Source organism: Cydia fagiglandana, chromosome 10 (genome assembly GCF_963556715.1).
Source record: "Cydia fagiglandana chromosome 10, ilCydFagi1.1, whole genome shotgun sequence".
NCBI classification, from domain to species: domain Eukaryota; kingdom Metazoa; phylum Arthropoda; class Insecta; order Lepidoptera; family Tortricidae; genus Cydia; species Cydia fagiglandana.
In genome coordinates, this window is record NC_085941.1 from 9,791,110 (window position 1) to 9,810,864 (window position 19,755).

The 19,755-nt window shown below is 36.9% G+C and overlaps 1 protein-coding gene across 2 annotated transcripts in view; it reads right to left on the bottom strand.

Annotated features, from left to right (window-relative positions):
* LOC134668057 (lysine-specific demethylase 3A-like) overlaps positions 1–19,755 on the bottom strand; it is a 244,360-nt gene that overhangs the window by 148,840 nt on the left and 75,765 nt on the right. For both annotated transcript variants that reach the window (XM_063525506.1, XM_063525505.1), the window contains exons 5-6: positions 18,076–18,160; positions 12,646–12,713 (exon numbers count right to left, since the gene is read on the bottom strand). In XM_063525506.1, coding sequence (XP_063381576.1) covers positions 12,646–12,713; positions 18,076–18,160 — 153 coding nt within the window. The remainder of the gene's footprint in view (positions 1–12,645; positions 12,714–18,075; positions 18,161–19,755) is intronic.

The window sequence follows — 19,755 nt, forward strand, 5'->3', positions numbered from 1 at the left end:
TCTAGGAAGCAAAGAACGCCTGCTTCCCGCCAGCCACCGACTGACTAAGTCCTCCAAAACCATGCACGTACTGGGGGCCAATTTTTGAATTTCGATCGCTCGATTTCGTCACTCGAAAATCGGTGGAAAACGGGGAAATGCTAATTTTTGAAATACGAGCGATCGAAATTTGGAATCTATTGGTATTGACCACTCGATTTCAATTCTATTAGTAGAATTTAAATGCCTAGTAGTGGAGATATCATTTAACGAAATACACGAAATCGAGTGGTCCAATTTCAAAAATCGGCCCCCTGGGCCCCAAAGTGTATAACAAATTACCGCAGGACATCACCACGATAAAATCCATCAACTCATTCACGCGCCAACTAAAGAAATGGCTCCTCTCGCATGCCTTTTACAGTCTAAATGACTTTTATAATTTACAATCAAGTTGACATTTTAGATTATAATTTTTTATGAAACAATTGTAATAATATTTGACACACTTATTTAGGTATACCAACCAAAACTGTAATAATAATGTAATTGTATTATTGTAACATAATAACTATAATTGTAACTTAATTTATCTAATTTAATTTCCATTTTTGACGTGTAATATGTAATTATATTATAAATAAATGAGTATGAGTATAGCTACGTCACGAGTCAATTACGAACCGCCACGTGAGAGCAGGCTTTGCTGCCTCACATCTAGTGTAAATATTGTTTCAAAGCCCATAAAGGGGCATAAAGGAATGGGAAAGCGCGCGTGGGTTTCGAGGCCGACCTCGTGTTGATATCTATATACTTAGGCAGTACTAATTGCAAACAGAAGGTTAGCTCTAATTTTGTCTACTTTCCATCCATAAATTATAAATGTATTTTCCATTAATTAGTGGGTTCGTTTCCGTCGTTTTAAAAATATCCATACGTTGATTAGTTAATAGCTCTTGCGCCGTTTTGTGTATAAAACTGGACGTCTGTTCTTTTTCTGAATTTATTGCATTATTCGGACAGGCGTACAGTGTACGGGGTCTATAAATATGTGGGAATTCTCCACATTTTATCCCGCTGCAGTAATGTTTCTGGTGAAATAAAACGTTGGCGTGGCTATTTCTACTCGACGTTAAACAACGGTCGTCGTGGAACGATACACGGTCCAAAAACAAGGATAGTGTACTGTTTACAGGAATAGAAGTGTTTCAAAAGGTTTTGAAATAGATATCTATGTAACGGTGCGTGTAACGAAGCGTTACACTATCGACCTTCATACTATTTCTGGCACCATACAAATTCTAAATTCCCTTTTTGAAATTCAAATCCTATTCCAAATTCCATTCAATGATTTTTATTTTCAGTTCGATCACATACTCTGATCGATAAACATCATTTAATCTAACAGACTGTACTTCCCAAGTTTCTAAACACGACCTTTTAAGTGTGATTTTTATTAGTAAACGTAATAATTCATAAGTGCGTGCAGTTCAGTTTAGTGCTCGTTTTGTGGCCCTGCACACCTTCCAGATATATATCTACTTCATCACCAAGGCACATATTGTAAGTTATTTGATTTCTAACCTTCTGAATTACGAAAGTGTTTTTATACATACCTATCTGTTAACACGTAACCTGTATTGTTACAGGTGCCTTTTTATATAATTAATAAATACCCATCATCGCCCTGGTTCCCGACTTTGATTACCTTCCATCATCCTGGTGAGGCTCCCATCTGCCCCCTCACACTGGCGCCATCAACGTGATCGAATCCAGAACACCCCTACGACGAACCTACCCACCCACCCTACGACGCAGAGCAGCCCTTCTCTTCGTGCCTCCTCCGCTACGCTCGTGCTCCTACACCACACCGACGCCTACTACTTTTGACGACATTTTTTTTTTTTATCAATTTTATATATCTTGTAATAGTTAGCATAAGATCTTTTCAAAATTCTAAAAGGTTATAGTCGACCCAACTCAAATTTTCGCAATATCTCTCGGCCTAACATCATTTTATTTAATTTTCTATTTTACAACCAACCTTTTATCTAATCCTCAACAGTTTAACCAAAATTCCCCCCTTAAATAACCAATTACATATACATCTATCATCATTCATCATCTTATACCAATTTATCTATATCTATTTTCTAATCCCTATTATGCCAGCGTCCTACGCTTTTTGTCGCGCCACGTAACAAAACTCTTAACATAGTGATTACACAAAACATCTATCACATACAATTACACAATCCAAGATTTCCACTGAAATCTCACAAATTGGTTTCAATCCTAAGTGTTTTTAAAACTCCTTGGAGTCACTGAAGTGCGAACCAATCCTGACTTACGGCAGTACTGTTGGAGATAATCCAATAGCTTATCCTTCACCCGATTAAATAAATATACACAACTAAGCCTAATATCACAATAAACTTCTCCTTTCGATTCAATAAAAAATAAAATTTAATAACTACATATTTTATTTATATTGATAACACCAATTATTCTCTTCGTAATAGGTATCCACTTTAATAAACAATGAATCCAGCACTATTAAATAAACCTGAACTCATCTATGAGCTCAAACTCAGGAACATTCAGTTCCCAGCCACCGCGCAGGCTGATGATTTAAGACAGCTCCTCACTCCAAATTTATTCGCGGACCCGTGTTCGAATCTCTCCAGCCCATATGATCTTGAACAGGATATCACCGAAATTAGCAGATGCCTCACAATAGTTTCTTCTCAGCTACAGCTTGCGACCACCAACCAAGCGAAGCACGATAGAATAGCGGTTTTCTTATTTCATTTATATAACAGAATAGAACGTCTCCATATTACCACTGAATTATCTCCAGAAATTATTGACAACTATTCGAAAATATGCGAATTATTGTCAAAATGTCAAACAAAATTTAACATGTCACAACCGTCAACAACAACGTCAACTTACGCGTCAGCAACCTCTTTGATAGATGATTCCACAAATTTAGACCTACTTGCTCGAAAATTAACCAACATCTCTGAAGCAAAACCAAGCGATTTTAAAAAATTCAACTATAAAGGCGATAGTTGCCCTTATGATTTTATTCAAAACATCGAAGAGTTTGCAATTGCGCGTAACATTGACGACAAACGCTTACACAAATATATATACGATTTTTTATCAGGCACTCCTTTAGATTGGTATAGGTCAAAGAAAACAACCCTTACAGATTGGAAATCATTTAAAACCCACTTCTTAAAAGATTTCGAATTGCATGACCATGACCACAACTTACTACAAAATATACATTCCCGTAAACAAAAACAACATGAACGAATAATAATGTATTTTTCAGCCATGGAAGCCCTCTTTTCCAAATTACATGAACCCCTTTCTGAAAAACAAAAAATAGATATCCTCCGTAGAAACATGAGCCCTTATTACAGTTCCAGATTAGTTCCTACAGATGTTACGTCTATAGACACATTATTCCAATCGTGCAAATGGTACGAAAGCTGTAATACTACCTCTACTTATAGCTCTAGCAACTATACCAACATTCAACAAGATTCTAACCATACCCCCCCTTCCCAACCGTATATACCACCATTCCCATTTAATAAACCGGTCCATACTGTAACAGCACCACCTTCTACGTTACGTTACTCCTGTCCGCGTTGCAGAACAAACGATCATTCTTTAGATATTTGTACAAGTAAAAATATAGTATGCTTCCGCTGTGGCAAACAAAATGTCACTTTTGCAAAATGTACAGTTTGCCATAAATTTCCAAAAAACGCATAAAGGAGAAAAGTAACTTAAATAAAACTACTGCTACAGAATGGAACCAATGGTTAGATACCATTAAATTATTTATGTCATCATACAATACTACATCAGCACTTTTCACTCAAGATCCATACGATGAACGACCTTATGTCAACATCCAGACAAATAATTTAACTTTATGTGGCCTCTTAGACAGCGGCAGTGCTTTAACTATTTTCGGAAATAATTCCCATAAAATTCTCTTATCCCACAATTTTACCATAAATTACGACCATAAAGTCGTAGGCTCTGTAGCCGACGGCTACCCTATATACTCTATTGGTACAATTCAACTACCAATTTCGTACAAAAATATTGTGGCTATTATTACCGCTCATGTTATCCCTACTATAAAGCAACCCTTGATTCTAGGCACAAATTTTTGGAGAAAATTCAATATAGCTCCCCACATATTACCTGACATAACGTCATATTCTGATAAACATATAGATACCCTAGTTATTTCCACCTGCGACCAACACATCACTAATTATGACAACCTTTCTGAAACTCAACAGTTAATTTCAGATACTATTATTGAAAAATTTAAAAATATTTCAACAGAAACCAAACCCTTAGGACGAACCCACCTCATTGAACATCACATAGATACCGGTGACCATCCACCAATCAAACAGCGATGCTATAGGCTTTCTCCAGAGAAACAAAAAGCTTTATGCAAAGAAGTTGATGAAATGCTAAAGCTTAATGTTATCGAACCCTGTGAAAGCCCATGGCTAAACCCTGTCATAATAACTCCTAAAAAAGATGGAACGTGGCGTTTTTGCATCGACAGCCGTAAACTAAATTCGATTACGCGCAAAGATGCCTACAAACTCCCACTCATTTCTGACATTTTAGATAATCTAAAAAATGCTAAATATCTATCATCGATAGACATAGCAAAAGCATTTTGGGAAATACCCCTACGCCCTTCTGATAGACCTAAAACTAGTTTCCATGTACCCTCCAAAGGCATGTACATGTTTCGCGTAATGCCTTTTGGATTGACTAATGCCCCTGCTACCCAACAACGCTTTATGGATGCGTTATTCCCTTCTGAAAACCTTGATAACTCAGTATTTACCTACTTAGATGATATTATCATCATAAGTAATACTTTCGATGAACACATCACTTTACTTAATAAAGTTTACCAAAGGCTAGTACAAGCCAACATTACTATAAACTTCCCCAAGTGTTCATTTTTCAAAAAAGAACTTAAATATCTTGGTTACATAGTTAATGAACACGGCTTTCAAACAGATCCTGACAAGGTTAAGGCAATACTTAACATCCCACCTCCCACAACTCCTCGAGAAGTTAAAAAGTTCCTAGGTACAGCAAGTTGGTATAGACGCTTTATCCCCGATTTCAGCACAAAGGTTGCACCACTAACTAAACTTACCTCCACTTCCAAAAAAGCACCACCATTTAAATGGACATCACTAGAAGACAATGCCTTTAAATCCATTAAAGAAGCTCTAGTCTCTACCCCTGTTCTTGCTTGCCCAGACTTCTCAAAACCCTTCGCAGTCCACTGTGATGCATCCAGCTTCGGCATCGGTGCCATGCTGACCCAAGAATTTGATGGCGTTGAGAAACCCATTGCTTATATGAGCAAATCCCTAACTGGTCCCCAAAGAAATTACTCAATTACAGAAAGAGAACTCTTAAGTGTCTTACTAGCCCTAGAACATTGGCGTTGCTATCTTGACAACGGCTTAAAGTTCACAATCTACACAGACCATTCCGCATTACAATGGTTTCTCCATCTAGATAATCCAACCGGACGTCTAGCCCGCTGGAGTATTCGTCTATCTACATTTAACTTCGAAATTAAACATAAACGTGGTAAAGATCATCTAATCCCTGACGCTTTATCACGCTTACCTTCAGTAGACGTTATTAACTACAATAGTTCTAATACCAATGACGACTGGTATAATAATATCTACGCTAAATGCAGTTCTAACCCCAACACCACTCCAGATTACATAATACATAATAATAAATTATACCGATACTCAAAAACCCCTTCGTTACTCCAATCTGAGTACAATTGGAAAGAAGTTATCCCACTAGAGTACAGAATACCCATTATCACAGAAAATCATTCCACCCCAACTTGCGCTCATTTCGGAACATTTAAAACATACAATAAAGTTAAATTGAAATATTTTTGGCCAGGAATGTACAAAGATATTTCAAATTTTATTGCCAAATGCGAGACTTGCTTAGCTTGCAAACACCAAACCCAACTAAAACTTGGCCTAATGGGTAAACCTAAGCAATGCTCTCGACCCTTTCAATGCATTTCAATAGATTTGATCGGCCCCTTGCCTACTACACTAAAACACAACAGATTCATCTTTGTCGTTACTTGCTGTTTTTCAAAATACTGCCTCCTCTTTGCGATTAAACGTGCTACGTCATCAGTAATCGTTCATATTCTAGAAAACCTAGTTTTCCTAGTGTACGGAATCCCACAGACCATAATTCTTGACCATGGTCCTCAATTCGTTAGTCAAGAGACAACGGATTTATTCCACTCCTATCAGATCCCAAAAATACACTATTGCGCAATTAAATGCGCCCAACCAAATCCCGTGGAGAGATATAATAAAGTTGTTACCACAGCAATATCCTCATTCATACAGGATGACCACAGGAATTGGGATATCAACCTACATAAGATACAATTTGCTATTAATACTTCCGTAAATGAAACAACAAATTATACTCCTTCTTTCCTTGTATTTGGTCGCGAATTAGTCACATGTGGATCAGCATACGATAAATCTGATCTCACAGATGATATTATATTCGCGCCCAGAGACGAATACGCTGATAATCTTGGTCTTCTCCAGCCTGTCTTCTCCGAAGTACAAGCCCGTCTTTGGAGAGCACACCAAACCAATTCTTCATCGTATAATAAACATCACCAACATTACGAATTCAACGAAAATGACATCGTCTGGAAACGAAATTACGCAATTAGTAATTCTCCTAAACACTATTCTGCTAAACTTGCACCCAAGTTTATTAAATGTTCTATCCTAAAAAAAATATCACCCTTAGTATATGTCCTACAAGACATGTCCGGCAAAATGCTCGGACGATGGCATATTAGAGACCTTAAACCTATCCCCAAAATTCTAAAATAAATAATATACTGTTTTTCCTTAATTAGATTCTTATTTGGCTCAAACTTAGCTACTTTTCTCCTAAGCTCCTAACTTGTAAAATATTGTATATAATGTTATACATTTATAATTATATCTCATCCCCATTATACATTTCGGACTCATTACATTTCGTACATACCTACTTAGTACGAATTTATACGTTCATTTATACTATTTAATTTATATAACGTTATATTACGTTCATATAACGTTATTCAAAGCTAACTCTACCAGAGTTAGAACAATACTTATTTATATATTTCTTCCCTTGACATAACGTTCATATTTACGTACTTAGGTACATACGTACCGTACAGTACATTTATTAATTCCATTAAGGAATTATCTTATGATATTTTGTAGTAATCCTACATTCCATACGGCATTATTTTGTTGAATAAATTTCAACAATCGTACTCTTTGTAGGTACACATTATTGTAGATATTATATTTAGATTCATTAATATTCAGCGGGTGGTTACTGATTAATAAGCCTTAATACTAATGGAGAGCGATTTAATGAGTACGTCCTCTACTTAAAGGAGTACTCTATTGAAACTTATTTTGGTTAAACAATTAACCAAAATGTTATAAGATGATGTATGAATGACCTTTGGTATGCATGTTTAAATCGCCTCTCTTGTATGATAAACATTGTATATAACATCCCCACCTTCTAAATTTATCACTCATACCCATATTCATTACATTATATTTACATTACGGAAAAATCCTTTGGCCATAAGCCCCAGGATTTTCCCTTCCAGGGCGACCCCGGTAGTGTAACGGTGCGTGTAACGAAGCGTTACACTATCGACCTTCATACTATTTCTGGCACCATACAAATTCTAAATTCCCTTTTTGAAATTCAAATCCTATTCCAAATTCCATTCAATGATTTTTATTTTCAGTTCGATCACATACTCTGATCGATAAACATCATTTAATCTAACAGACTGTACTTCCCAAGTTTCTAAACACGACCTTTTAAGTGTGATTTTTATTAGTAAACGTAATAATTCATAAGTGCGTGCAGTTCAGTTTAGTGCTCGTTTTGTGGCCCTGCACACCTTCCAGATATATATCTACTTCATCACCAAGGCACATATTGTAAGTTATTTGATTTCTAACCTTCTGAATTACGAAAGTGTTTTTATACATACCTATCTGTTAACACGTAACCTGTATTGTTACAGGTGCCTTTTTATATAATTAATAAATACCCATCATCGCCCTGGTTCCCGACTTTGATTACCTTCCATCATCCTGGTGAGGCTCCCATCTGCCCCCTCACAATCTATAGTAGTGGACCCTATAATGGACGTGGAACCAGTAATGGGACAAAAAACCACAATTCCTCTAAAATAAGTATCTAAAAGTAGTTTATAAACACTGGACATATTTTTATCATAAATAAGAGTCCTAGAGCTGTTTATGTTTCAATTTTTATTAAATTCGGTTAAATTTTTTAGAAATGTGCGTCTACCTAAAAGTTGTCCGTGTCACTGAAAAAAAATACCACTACGAATTCTTAACAACTTCGCTAAGAGAGGTGAGTTAATTTATTAAATTTTAATTAATTAATACTTGATGAAAACTAGAATGTGTTTTGTTAATTGCATTTACCATGATATGAGGTATACAACACACTATGTTGTGACTCCACAGATGTAAAAAAAATAGTGGTATTTGGCCCAATCCCATTATAGGAGCTGTAAAACTGCATACCTCCTATGATGGGACAGTTTACATAATGATGCTTGCTATGCCATAATTTCATGTTTAAACAATACAGAAGTAAAATGTAGTTACAAAATATGTCAATCAGGAGGTATTCTCGGACTTCAGATAAATTAATATCGTTTTCCAAACTTTTATTTAACTTGCCCTGTTAGTTAGTGTGGGTCAAATCTTGGTAGCTGAATTTGAGCCACTTTTCGATTTCCGATTCAGTTGAAATTTTGTGTAAGTACGTAATTAAGTATGCAAATCGGATGATAATACAATATTATGATAACATGGACCTGATCTGATGATGGAGACAGGAGGTGGCCATGTGAAATTTATCGCAATAAACCCTAACTAATTGTGTTTGGGTATATTAGAATTGTCTCGAAGGATCTAATACAATAATAATTGGCTGTGGAAAGAAAAATACATTCAGCCATAAAAGTTTATACCAAAACTTGATTTTTTTGCCATAACTTATTCCCCGTTTTAATATTTTATACTGATAGAGCAATGTCCATTATAGGGGGCCCATTACTGGATCCACGTCCATTACCGGGGGCCCATTACTGGAGCTTTGGTGTCCATGACTGGAGAAAAAAGACATAGTTTTAATTTGTTAAGTATGTGGAAACTCATTGCAGTATCTTTGATACAACACGCCTAAAACATGAAAGACGGATAGGACTTTCATCTTTTAACACGCTAAGCGGTAGACCATTTACATGTATAAGGGAAATATCATAAATACTCCAAATTTCCTCTTAAATGTCCCATGACTGGTGCTGTTACTATATTAGATATCTTTTAGACATCACCAAGATATGACAACGATATGTTTAAAATCTAACCTGTCAAATTTGATATTTGCGCGATTCTGGAGATACTCGAACGATTTCCACAGGATAAGATTTAGAGATCCAATTCACATCTAATAGATATCTTACTCTATCTAACGTAGAAGTGACATTGGTTGCCCGAATTGCGCTGCAAAAGAGAACTATGTAGTTGATATCTAAACTATAACGTATCTAAAATGGATCTAGTACGTGTTGTCTCTTGTGAATATCTTGAAGTTCGAATACAGCAGTTTGTTACAATTTCTTGCAAATCAACGTGTATCTAGAAATTCTAGAATTAAATTATTATTAGACTTCTCTTTAGCCGACCTAAACGAAATCATCAAATCATGCTGAAACTTGAATTTTTCGATGTTATTTACTTGTTACAACAGCCTCAGCAATGTAACGCGACACTTTCCTTCTAAGTTTCGATATAGGTACTTCTTTTATTTCTGAAAAACCATAAATGTTAAAATATTATCAGAAATTGTTAAAAAGAACTCCGAATACTTATACCTATGTAATATTAAACGCTCCAATTATTAAGGTAGAGACAGACTGTTTAATTTACCTGAAAATACTAAGAGTAAGCGAAGCATATTTTCAAGGATGTCTTATATGGACGCCAGTAACTGTAGTTATCCTTCGGGGAGGGCGCCGGGACCTTGGCGCGACCGATCCTTGGGACCTTGAAGCTAAATTAAGTGTATTAAAACCGCTGTTGTACTCGTTGTTTCTAGTTGCTTTTTAGTGTTCCGTACCCAAAGGGTAAAAACGGGACCCTATTCATACGAGTAAGACTCCACTGTCCGTCTGTCTATCACCACAGGCTGTATCTCACGAACCGTGAAAGCTAATAGACAGTTGAAATTTTCACAGATGATGTATTATTGTCGCCGCTATAACAAATATTAAAAATATGGAACCCTCGGTGGGCGAGTCCGACTCGCACTTGTCCGGTTTTTTATACCTACTAAAGAATGACAGAATATTAAAGATGGAAAAATGAGGTAGACGCTAGACAAATGAAAGTACCGAAGGACGGACAGACAATTTATGTGCTTTGCAGTCTCGACGACTTCCTAAGATGATCAGCATCGTTTTCATTTGTTTGAATGCGGATTGCAGCTTAAAACTGTCAGACTCTGGGAACATGCTATATATTGAACATGAATAGATATGAATTTTAATATTGTTTTCAAACTTTTATCCACTCGTGGACGCAATACTTCTAAAGGGTCACAAGTCATGAAATCTCAAATGAAACCATGAAACCAACGCTGTGGTAAACTTATTTTGGTTCACATCGAAATTTGTAATCCACACTAACCACACACCTCACATCCGTAAATCCTTTCTACGAATATAAATACGGCAAATAATAGTTAAAATGCATTCCCAACGAGTAAAATGGCCGAAGCACGTAAGCTAGCCGTTTTTCATTCATAACGTGTTTCATTAAGAATTTGCTGAAGGCCCATTACATCCGATTGCCGAACATACGTGCCTCAGCGATCACGTTCGGAGAGCTGTGTTCGCAGTATTTTTTATTTATTACTTCTCTATCTCTTCTTTGTCTATTACATAATTGATTTTTAAATGGTTCACAGTTCACACCTGTCGAGCTGGGGAAATGTTACTATAATGTCTCACGAACTTACATATCACATATAGTTATAGTTCAGAGTTAGCTGTTTTTAGGTGAATTAGGCACATTATGTAGTGTTCTCAAAGAGTAAAATTTTAGCGAACGTAATAAAGATGCCCTTCAATGCAATCGGCTCTAACAGTAACACGTTTTTATCGAGACTTTAAAAACCACCCAAGCTCAACAAATCTCTTTAGGAAGTTTTCGGAGTAAATAAGATTAAGTTTAACAAGTTTAAAGTTTCAGTTAAAAGTTTGAAAGCTTAAGTTGTGTGTGTGGTCGTGTTCAGGACATAGTTACGTCTGTTCCAAACTCAAAACACCCCACGATTAACATTAGTTTCCAACAATGCCGGCAGGATTAAACTAAGTTCATAGTGCTAGTCCAATATTCAAATGAGCTCAGTGGCGCAGAAACTCTACGTTCACCGCCCAGGGCCAACTCGGCCACACTGCTGGAAACTTTTCACCAACTTTTACTTAGCAAATTATCAATTTGTCATTATGTTTAATCCTACGCTCGAATCTGCATAATAAAATTCTTGGATTTATGATTGGCATTTTTTTATTGTTCAATCATTACTTCTATGCTTAGGGATACCGTTGCTTAGATGGCATTAGTGCCACCTACCTACCTTGCTAATATATTTATTGTATTCAAAACCTACGCCCGTTGAACGCAAAACGTCGCTTATTGCTCGCCGACGCATCGTCAATCGGTGCGCTCAATCTAATCCGATAGCAGAAATATAGAGGAGATTTCTGCTGTAGCTCACTGAAATCGTGCAAATAGAACCCGCATGGTTATTAGACGTTTAGAACTGAAATAGTCTGCAGATCGTCTTGGATAAAGGTTGGATAAAGCTAGCAATAAATTAGTCACACAATCTAAATTAGACTGCGCGATCTGTGCTCAGAAGAGTGTAAGTTGGTGTGAATTTTGAGGGGATTTAGATCTTTTAGGTTGAGTCAGGCTGGAACCCTCAGGATAAAGCTGGAGCATGCGTCAGGCGCCGCCGACCTGTCGCGACTTGTTATACAGAAATAACCGACGGACAGACGTGAGTAGAGTGCTCATTACTTGACTGCTCACTAATCAAGTTTATTGGGACAGCGCAAGAATTAAGGATTAGATTCGCAGTTCCTTAAGAAATTGTATGAAAAGGCCAGCACAGGATACCGAATTTTAAATAAGAACGGTACATTATTATTTCCTATGTTTGGGAACAGCAACAACTGTCCATCCTTGTACCTAAACCTACCTACACAATACCTAATCAAAGACACTTTGGTAATATTATACAGAGCAATAACAAAGCTCTCCAGAATTACCCAACAGTCGACCAGTTATATCGACGCCTAAGATCAGTTTCAGCGTAATTGCCAAAGTCTAGTGCGACGTCGGCAACTCATCAAAATCTAGTTTGTGCTTAATTTAGACTTACTTGCAGATTGGAGCGCGAGCGGCGAGGCATCACGCCCACCACCTCGCCCCTCATTATGGATTCGATAACTGTAACAGAAGATAAATGTCAGGATGAGCAACGGCATAGAAAAAAGAGAAAATCATCATTAAGCTCGAGAAGGTCAAAGAATACAATAAAAACTTATTTGATTTTTTGCTCGTTTTGTTGGCGCCTGACTAAATATGTAGAATACTCGCAGAAGCGTACCTTATTAATCTGTTAATAAAAACTTTAATGATTTTTTGTTGAATTAATGCTACGTTCAACAAATGGGATATCGCTATCAAGTTGTAATTTATATGATAATACCTACTTAGATGAGATATAAATTCTTGGTCAATGTCTTATCATAGTTATTACATTACAAGTAGTGTAATCACACGCGAGACTCAGTATTCCCAAAGCTCGTCATATTTCTATTTGCTTTACGTTTATATTTTATCATATATTTCAAGTAGGTAAGTACGTTTGTATATCAAGTGTTTAATCCCGCCATAGTATAATACGTACATTACATTGTATGCTTCGCAAAGATTCCAAGTTACGTCACTGTTTATATGGCTTCTTGCATCCAATTAGGCGCAGAATAGGGTTACGGCGTCGTGTTGCATCTATTAAAATATGTACATCTATTCACATCTATGTATTTCCTAGAGATATAGATGCCTGCACTGCACCTATCCATCCCTCCTGCTTGCTTGATGGTTGCACCTTACTATAATATCCACATTCATTCAATTTCCACTGTATTACTTTCCAAAACATTGTCGGTTGCATTGTCGGTCCAGACCTTTCTTACTCTACTCTACCTTTCTAGATTTACTTTAGATTAGGTAAGTACCTAGATTTGCCTAAATTATTAGGTAGGCGGGGTAGGCAGAAAACGTGTAGCTAAAACGATTTAAATGTCTTCTTTTAAGTATGAAAATTTTCTGTCGGCTAAACCATGATAAATAATTATGTCCTTCTATTGTTGGGACTAATGGAGGAAAACATCTCAAATTAGTTAAAATGTGTATTATAAAATGTAGATTAGTGTTTATTCCGTGAAGGACATATAATAAGTGTTAATTAACAGTCGAAGTATCCAATCCATCTACCGTTGCTAAACAACCATTCAATAAGTTATCTATGATATATAACATATTATGTAGCTATTTAATAAAGAGTTTATTTCAACATTTATGTAGCTTATTTATTTATGTAGCTTACATAGCTCCAACAGACTAAATCTTATTTATTATTAAACATGAATATTATATATCATTATACAACTTATGTATGTATTGTGGTAACAATAACCAAGCATGTAAAGCATTTCCAGTGGTTTTTATACATTTAATTATCTAATTAGATGAGCAGATAACACGTCCGTTAAGCTATTGTTCTCGAATGGCCGGCGGTCATTATAAGCGCAAGTGGAAGTTGGAATTACGATAGCTGGCACTGATACGGCATATTAAATGGAGTATGAATTATTGATTTTACAGATTACACAGAATACAAGTGCTTCGTAATTTCTTACTTTTGAACCTTGACTTGAATTATATTAGTGACACATTTTCTGCAAGTTGCATATGGTGAACATGTTTAAGGAAGAAAAAAAATGTGTCAACTGTACCGTGTGGTATTTAATTATTTATATAAGTAATTTAGATTAAGGGTATCGGCCTTTAATTGCTTAATTACCTATCACGTTGTCTATAATCAACGGCCCATTAACAAGACAGAGAAAATAACACAAATAGATTAAGATAGCACGTAATTTACGTGTTATCTTGATCTATCCGTGTTCATAGTTACGTGTACAGTCAGCAGCAGAAAAAGATAAGCTGGCCAAATCTTCATATCTACGTTTTCCTAATAAAAAAACTCGTGTTACTAGGGGACTAATGCAAAATTATAGTTTTATAAATCACGAAAACGTGTCTAATTTTCATTTGCAGCTGTATACCATTACCGTGCACACCTTTTAGTAGTATAACTTTGTAAACCTTACCACACCTAACATAGATAGATAGTGATATAGCAGAGAGATCTGACCAGCAAAATTTAAAATCAAAGTATATTTTCAGACTTTATAACCCGCGGAATCAAAGTATATAACCCGCGGAATGGCCCTATCTCCCTTCGCAAGTTTTGCATGGCATGCCGTATTTTTTTTGTTCCCTTCTAGTTTGCAAGCATTACGTCCCTCTTAAGGTCACTTTGAATACCTCACCCGTTTAGATGACCGCTGTCTGTACTTTACAGTTGTGCTATGAGATAAGCAGCGAAAGCGTGCATTGTGCCGCAGTCTCAATGCGCGGTGCAGCGTGAAGCGATGTTACGCAACGGAATGCTCGCTATCAATAATCCTGTAACCTCACTTATTTCGGACTGTTGCCATGCGATGGTATCTCAAGTCACGCACAACTGATTTTGGTTAGCTCAAAGCACGTCTCCGATTGGACAAAATACGTAATGAGAGTTGGATATTTTTTTGGCGAATCAGCCGGCCTAGCCAAGGTTTCAATCTATCTATAGCTATCGCTATCGCTTCGACAACGAAAATAAATATGTCTCTCTATAACACTTCCATATTAGTGTGACAGTGACAGTTGCGTTTCGATCGCTACGGAGCGTAAGCGAATGGCATCTTGGCTACGCAGCCAGTTTATGTGTATTTTTGAAAATGGCGATGCCTGTAGGTTAATAGATTCGCGACTTATAAAGTTATAACACGATAAACTTATTTTACACATAAAAAAAAACTTATTTGTGCAACTCCTTTTCTCTTGGTTTAAGCAGCCACACGTCAAATTAAACCAAGTTAACGTTCTTTTTACTCTTTGAAGTACTCACATAAACTTACATAGGTATGTAGTAGAGTAAAATTAGTTTTTAGTGGCCACTACCTACTCGAGCATTGTTTACAGCAATCAATAACGCCATAGCCCCACTAAATTCGAGTTTTATCGCCCTGCAGCCATATTTGCTTTCCTAGTGAAAATGCAAAATAGATTTCTATTTATATAGCGAGTTTATTCACATCTGCATTTTTAACCGACTTCCAAATCCCAAAGGAGGAGGTTATCAATTCGGTTGTATGTTTTTTATTTTTTTTATTTATTTTTTATGTTTGTTACTCCATATCTCCGTCATTACTGGACCGATTTTGAAAAATATTTTTTTGATTGTATGTATATGCATACAGATTGGTCCCGTTTTTGTCAAAATCCAGTTCTGATGATGGGATCCATGAGGAATCGACGGAACTCCTCAAATCTTAAAGGCACACATATGGTGATTTTTGTGTTTTTATCAACAAATCAAGCATATACATTCAAAAACGTGACATTTCATGAAGTGGAACTGCTGATGATGATCAGAACGGAACTCTTCAACGACGCATAGTTCACCTTTGGCGATTTGTCCTCTTCGTTATGTTTGTTAAGCAAGTTAAGTTTTTAAGCCACAATTTTATCAAGCTTGAGTTCTGATGATGGGATCCATGAGAAATCGAGGGAACTCCCCAAATTTTAAAGGCATGCGTATAGAGATTTTTGTATTTTCATCAGAAAATCAAGCATTTTCATTAAAAACTGTCGCATTTGATGAAGTGGAACTGCTGATGATGATCAGAACGGAACTCTTCAACGACGCATAGTTCACGTTTGGCGATTTGTCCTCTTCGTTATGTTTGTTAAGCAAGTTTAGTTTTTAAGCCACATTTCTGTCAAGCTCGAGTTCTGATGATGGGATCCATAAGGAATCGAGGGAACTCCTCAAATCTTAAAGGCATACGTATAGAATTTTTTGTATTTTCATCATAAAATCAAGCATTTACATTAAAAACTGTCGCATTTGATGAAGTGGAACTGCTGATGATGATCAGAACAGAACTCTTCAACGACGCATAGTACATGTTTGGTGATTTCGAATTTCGATTTTGACTTGGACTGGGACCCGGACTCATACCCGGATCCGGTTCGGACCCGGACTCGGACTCGGACCCGGACTCGGACCCGGACTCGGACCCGGACCCGGACTTGGACCGGGACTCGGACCCGGACTCTGACTCAGAGACCCGGACCTTGACCCGGAAAACCACTATGATACCTAAACTAAATAAACCACTATGATTACCTACCATAAAATGTGGGTATGATGATGCCAAACCCCTCCCGCTCAAACTCCCGTACACCGCACCGCATGCGCCGTTAAGTGGGTTAGGTTAGGTTTGAACTGCGATCCTCACAGAACCGAACAAAAGTGGGTTAGGTTTGGTTAGAACTGCGAGTCTTACAGAAACGAAATACTACTAGAAAAGTGGGTTTGAGTAGGTTCGAACTGCGATCCTCACAGAACCGAACTGCTATCAGAGAAGTGGGTTAGGTTAGGCTAGATAACTACGACCCTTATACGGAAACGAAATGCTACTAGAAAGTAGGTACTGGTTTTACCTCCTTTTCTACATAGTGCACCATCTACCATAATCTTTCACCGGGCCCCATAGAAGTTGGTTTTTTTTTCTTAAAAATTATACAGATGTGCCTTCGCAAAACGTGTTTGTTAATTATTTAACTTAACTTGAAACATGTTAAGCCCACTTTCATAATACAGATGTTTATGAGATAAGACTTCAATGCAATTTGTACTGATTTTTAGGGTTCCGTACCCAAAGGGTAAAACGGGACCCTATTACTAAGACTTCGCTGTCCGTCCGTCCGTCCGTCCGTCTGTCTGTCACCAGGCTGTATCTCACGAACCGTGATAGCTAGAGAGTTGAAATTTTCACAGATGATGTATTTCTGTTGCCGCTATAACAACAAATACTAAAAACAGAATAAAATAAAGATTTAAGTGGGGCTCCCATACAGCAAACGTGATTATTGACAAAAGTTAAGCAACGTCGGGTGTGGTCAGTACTTGGATGGGTGACCGTTTTCTTTTTGCCTTTTTTTACGTTTTTTTTTTTTGCTTTATGGTACGGAACCCTTCGTGCGCGAGTCCGACTCGCACTTGCCCGGTTTTTTTATTTTTATAGACCAACCCTTGTATCAACCTGATCTATGATTTCTATAAGCTTACTCGCGACCCACCTTGGCTTCGCACGGTTTACACAAAATCTTAACAAATTATATACCTAAACTAAATCTTCCTCAATAATCATTCTATTGATAGGTGACAATCGCATGAAAATCCGTTCAGTAGCTTTTGACTTTATCGCGAACATACATATACACAGAAAGACGCGGCGGGGCGACTTTTTTTTATAAAGAGTAGTGATAATGCATACAGTATACATACATATAATCACGCCTATTTCCCGGAAGGGTAGGCAGAGACCACGGATTTCCACTTGCTACGATCCTGACAGTAGTGATAATGATTGGAAAATAGTTAAGTATAAACTTAAGTCATTACCTCCATCACCGAGGAGTCTCATCTGCACCAGGGCTGGATCTTCGCTGTGCTCCTCCAGCACGGTATCATCAGTTACTGTCAATTCCTGAAACAGAAATCATAACGTTTATCTCAACAATATCAACACATGACTTCAAGGAGAAAAAAAATCAAAACATTTATTTCATAGCTTGGATGTTACATAAGTGAAGAAAAGTCCAAAGATCAGCAGATGTATCAAATATATTAACGGGCTACCGTATGCTCCCGATGAAAGTTCTCGTTATGGAGCATAACATGTCGAGCAATGGGTGAGTGACCCGTTTTAATACATTTAATATTCTGTGTCTCACGGAAGATCAGCAGGTGATTTACACTAAATAGTCTAAATTGGTTTGTATCACTACCTACATACGAAATTCCCCAAATTCTCATTTCAACTTTCCCACGCCGGACGCCGTTTACTACGAGCCATAAATAACGCATCAGCGCATCTGTTTTATATTGCTATCGTTGGAAACAACAATGTTAATTTACGTCAGCTGCAACTACAGTATCTGCCAACTATAGGTATAACGAAACAGGTGCTGTTTTAGTATAGGTACATTAATTCCTGTTTACAATTTCAAACAAAATTACATTACAGAAGAGGGGAGAGCCTAATAGTTTTCTGTACAAGACGGTATAATGATGTCGTTAAAAATATCGCCGAGCCAAAAGTTGAAGTTGAAGCTGAAACTTGTGAGAAACAAAGAGGAAACTTCGAGAAAGTTACTTAAGAAACCAGGGAAGGGGGCCGAATGGGGGGTTACTCAGAACTTTACGTCGCGGGCGGCAGTAATACCAACCCCGCCAAGTTTTCCACTCGCTAATTCGCAGTATAAATTTGTTTAACGTCTCAACTTTTTAACTGTAATTACTTAGGAAAGTTCAAGATAGATTGAAGTACTTCGCTACTCTGACAGCGACTGTAAGGAGTTTGAAGGGTAATGGAAACAACATAGTTTTGGAACTCCACCCTGGTTTTAGAGTAGAACATTCTGCCGATATGAGCATAATCGGATACTCTTTATAAATTACGTAACATGTCTGAATTGTCTGATACCCTTGAATTTCTCCATAGACATAATAACAAAGATAGCAATTTCTTCCTGTTTGCACAGCATAAAAGTTTCAAATATAAACAAGAATTTTCCCTTCTGGCAGGCAAAAGGCGTGATGAAAGAAAAACAAATTGTTTCAATAAACATGAAACAAGAAACTTTGTTGTGCAAAGTTAACGAAAGGGTGAAGGGTGGGGGGTGGCCCCCCGGTGGGACTGCGATTATTGATACATTGTTGTACTTAATATTAATTTAATGTGGGGGCTGAAGTTTGGCTTGGAATTATCTTATGAATAAATTAGATGGGCACCTTGAGTAATTTCTACTCTCTGCATAATTTTATTGTTAAATCAAGATATGTAGTAAATGTAGTAATCAAAGTAGAAACATTATTAATAATGGTATATGAATAAAAAAACACGAGAGTTAAAGAACCAATGATTGACATCGATGATAACAGCGAGTAAATTATTTACCTACGTCAGACACGAAAATAGTAACATATTGTCAACAAAACAACCGTTCAATTAAAATTCGATCAAAATGTATTCAACACAAAAACTTGTTCTTGATCGTTTCCATATCGCTCTGTTAATGC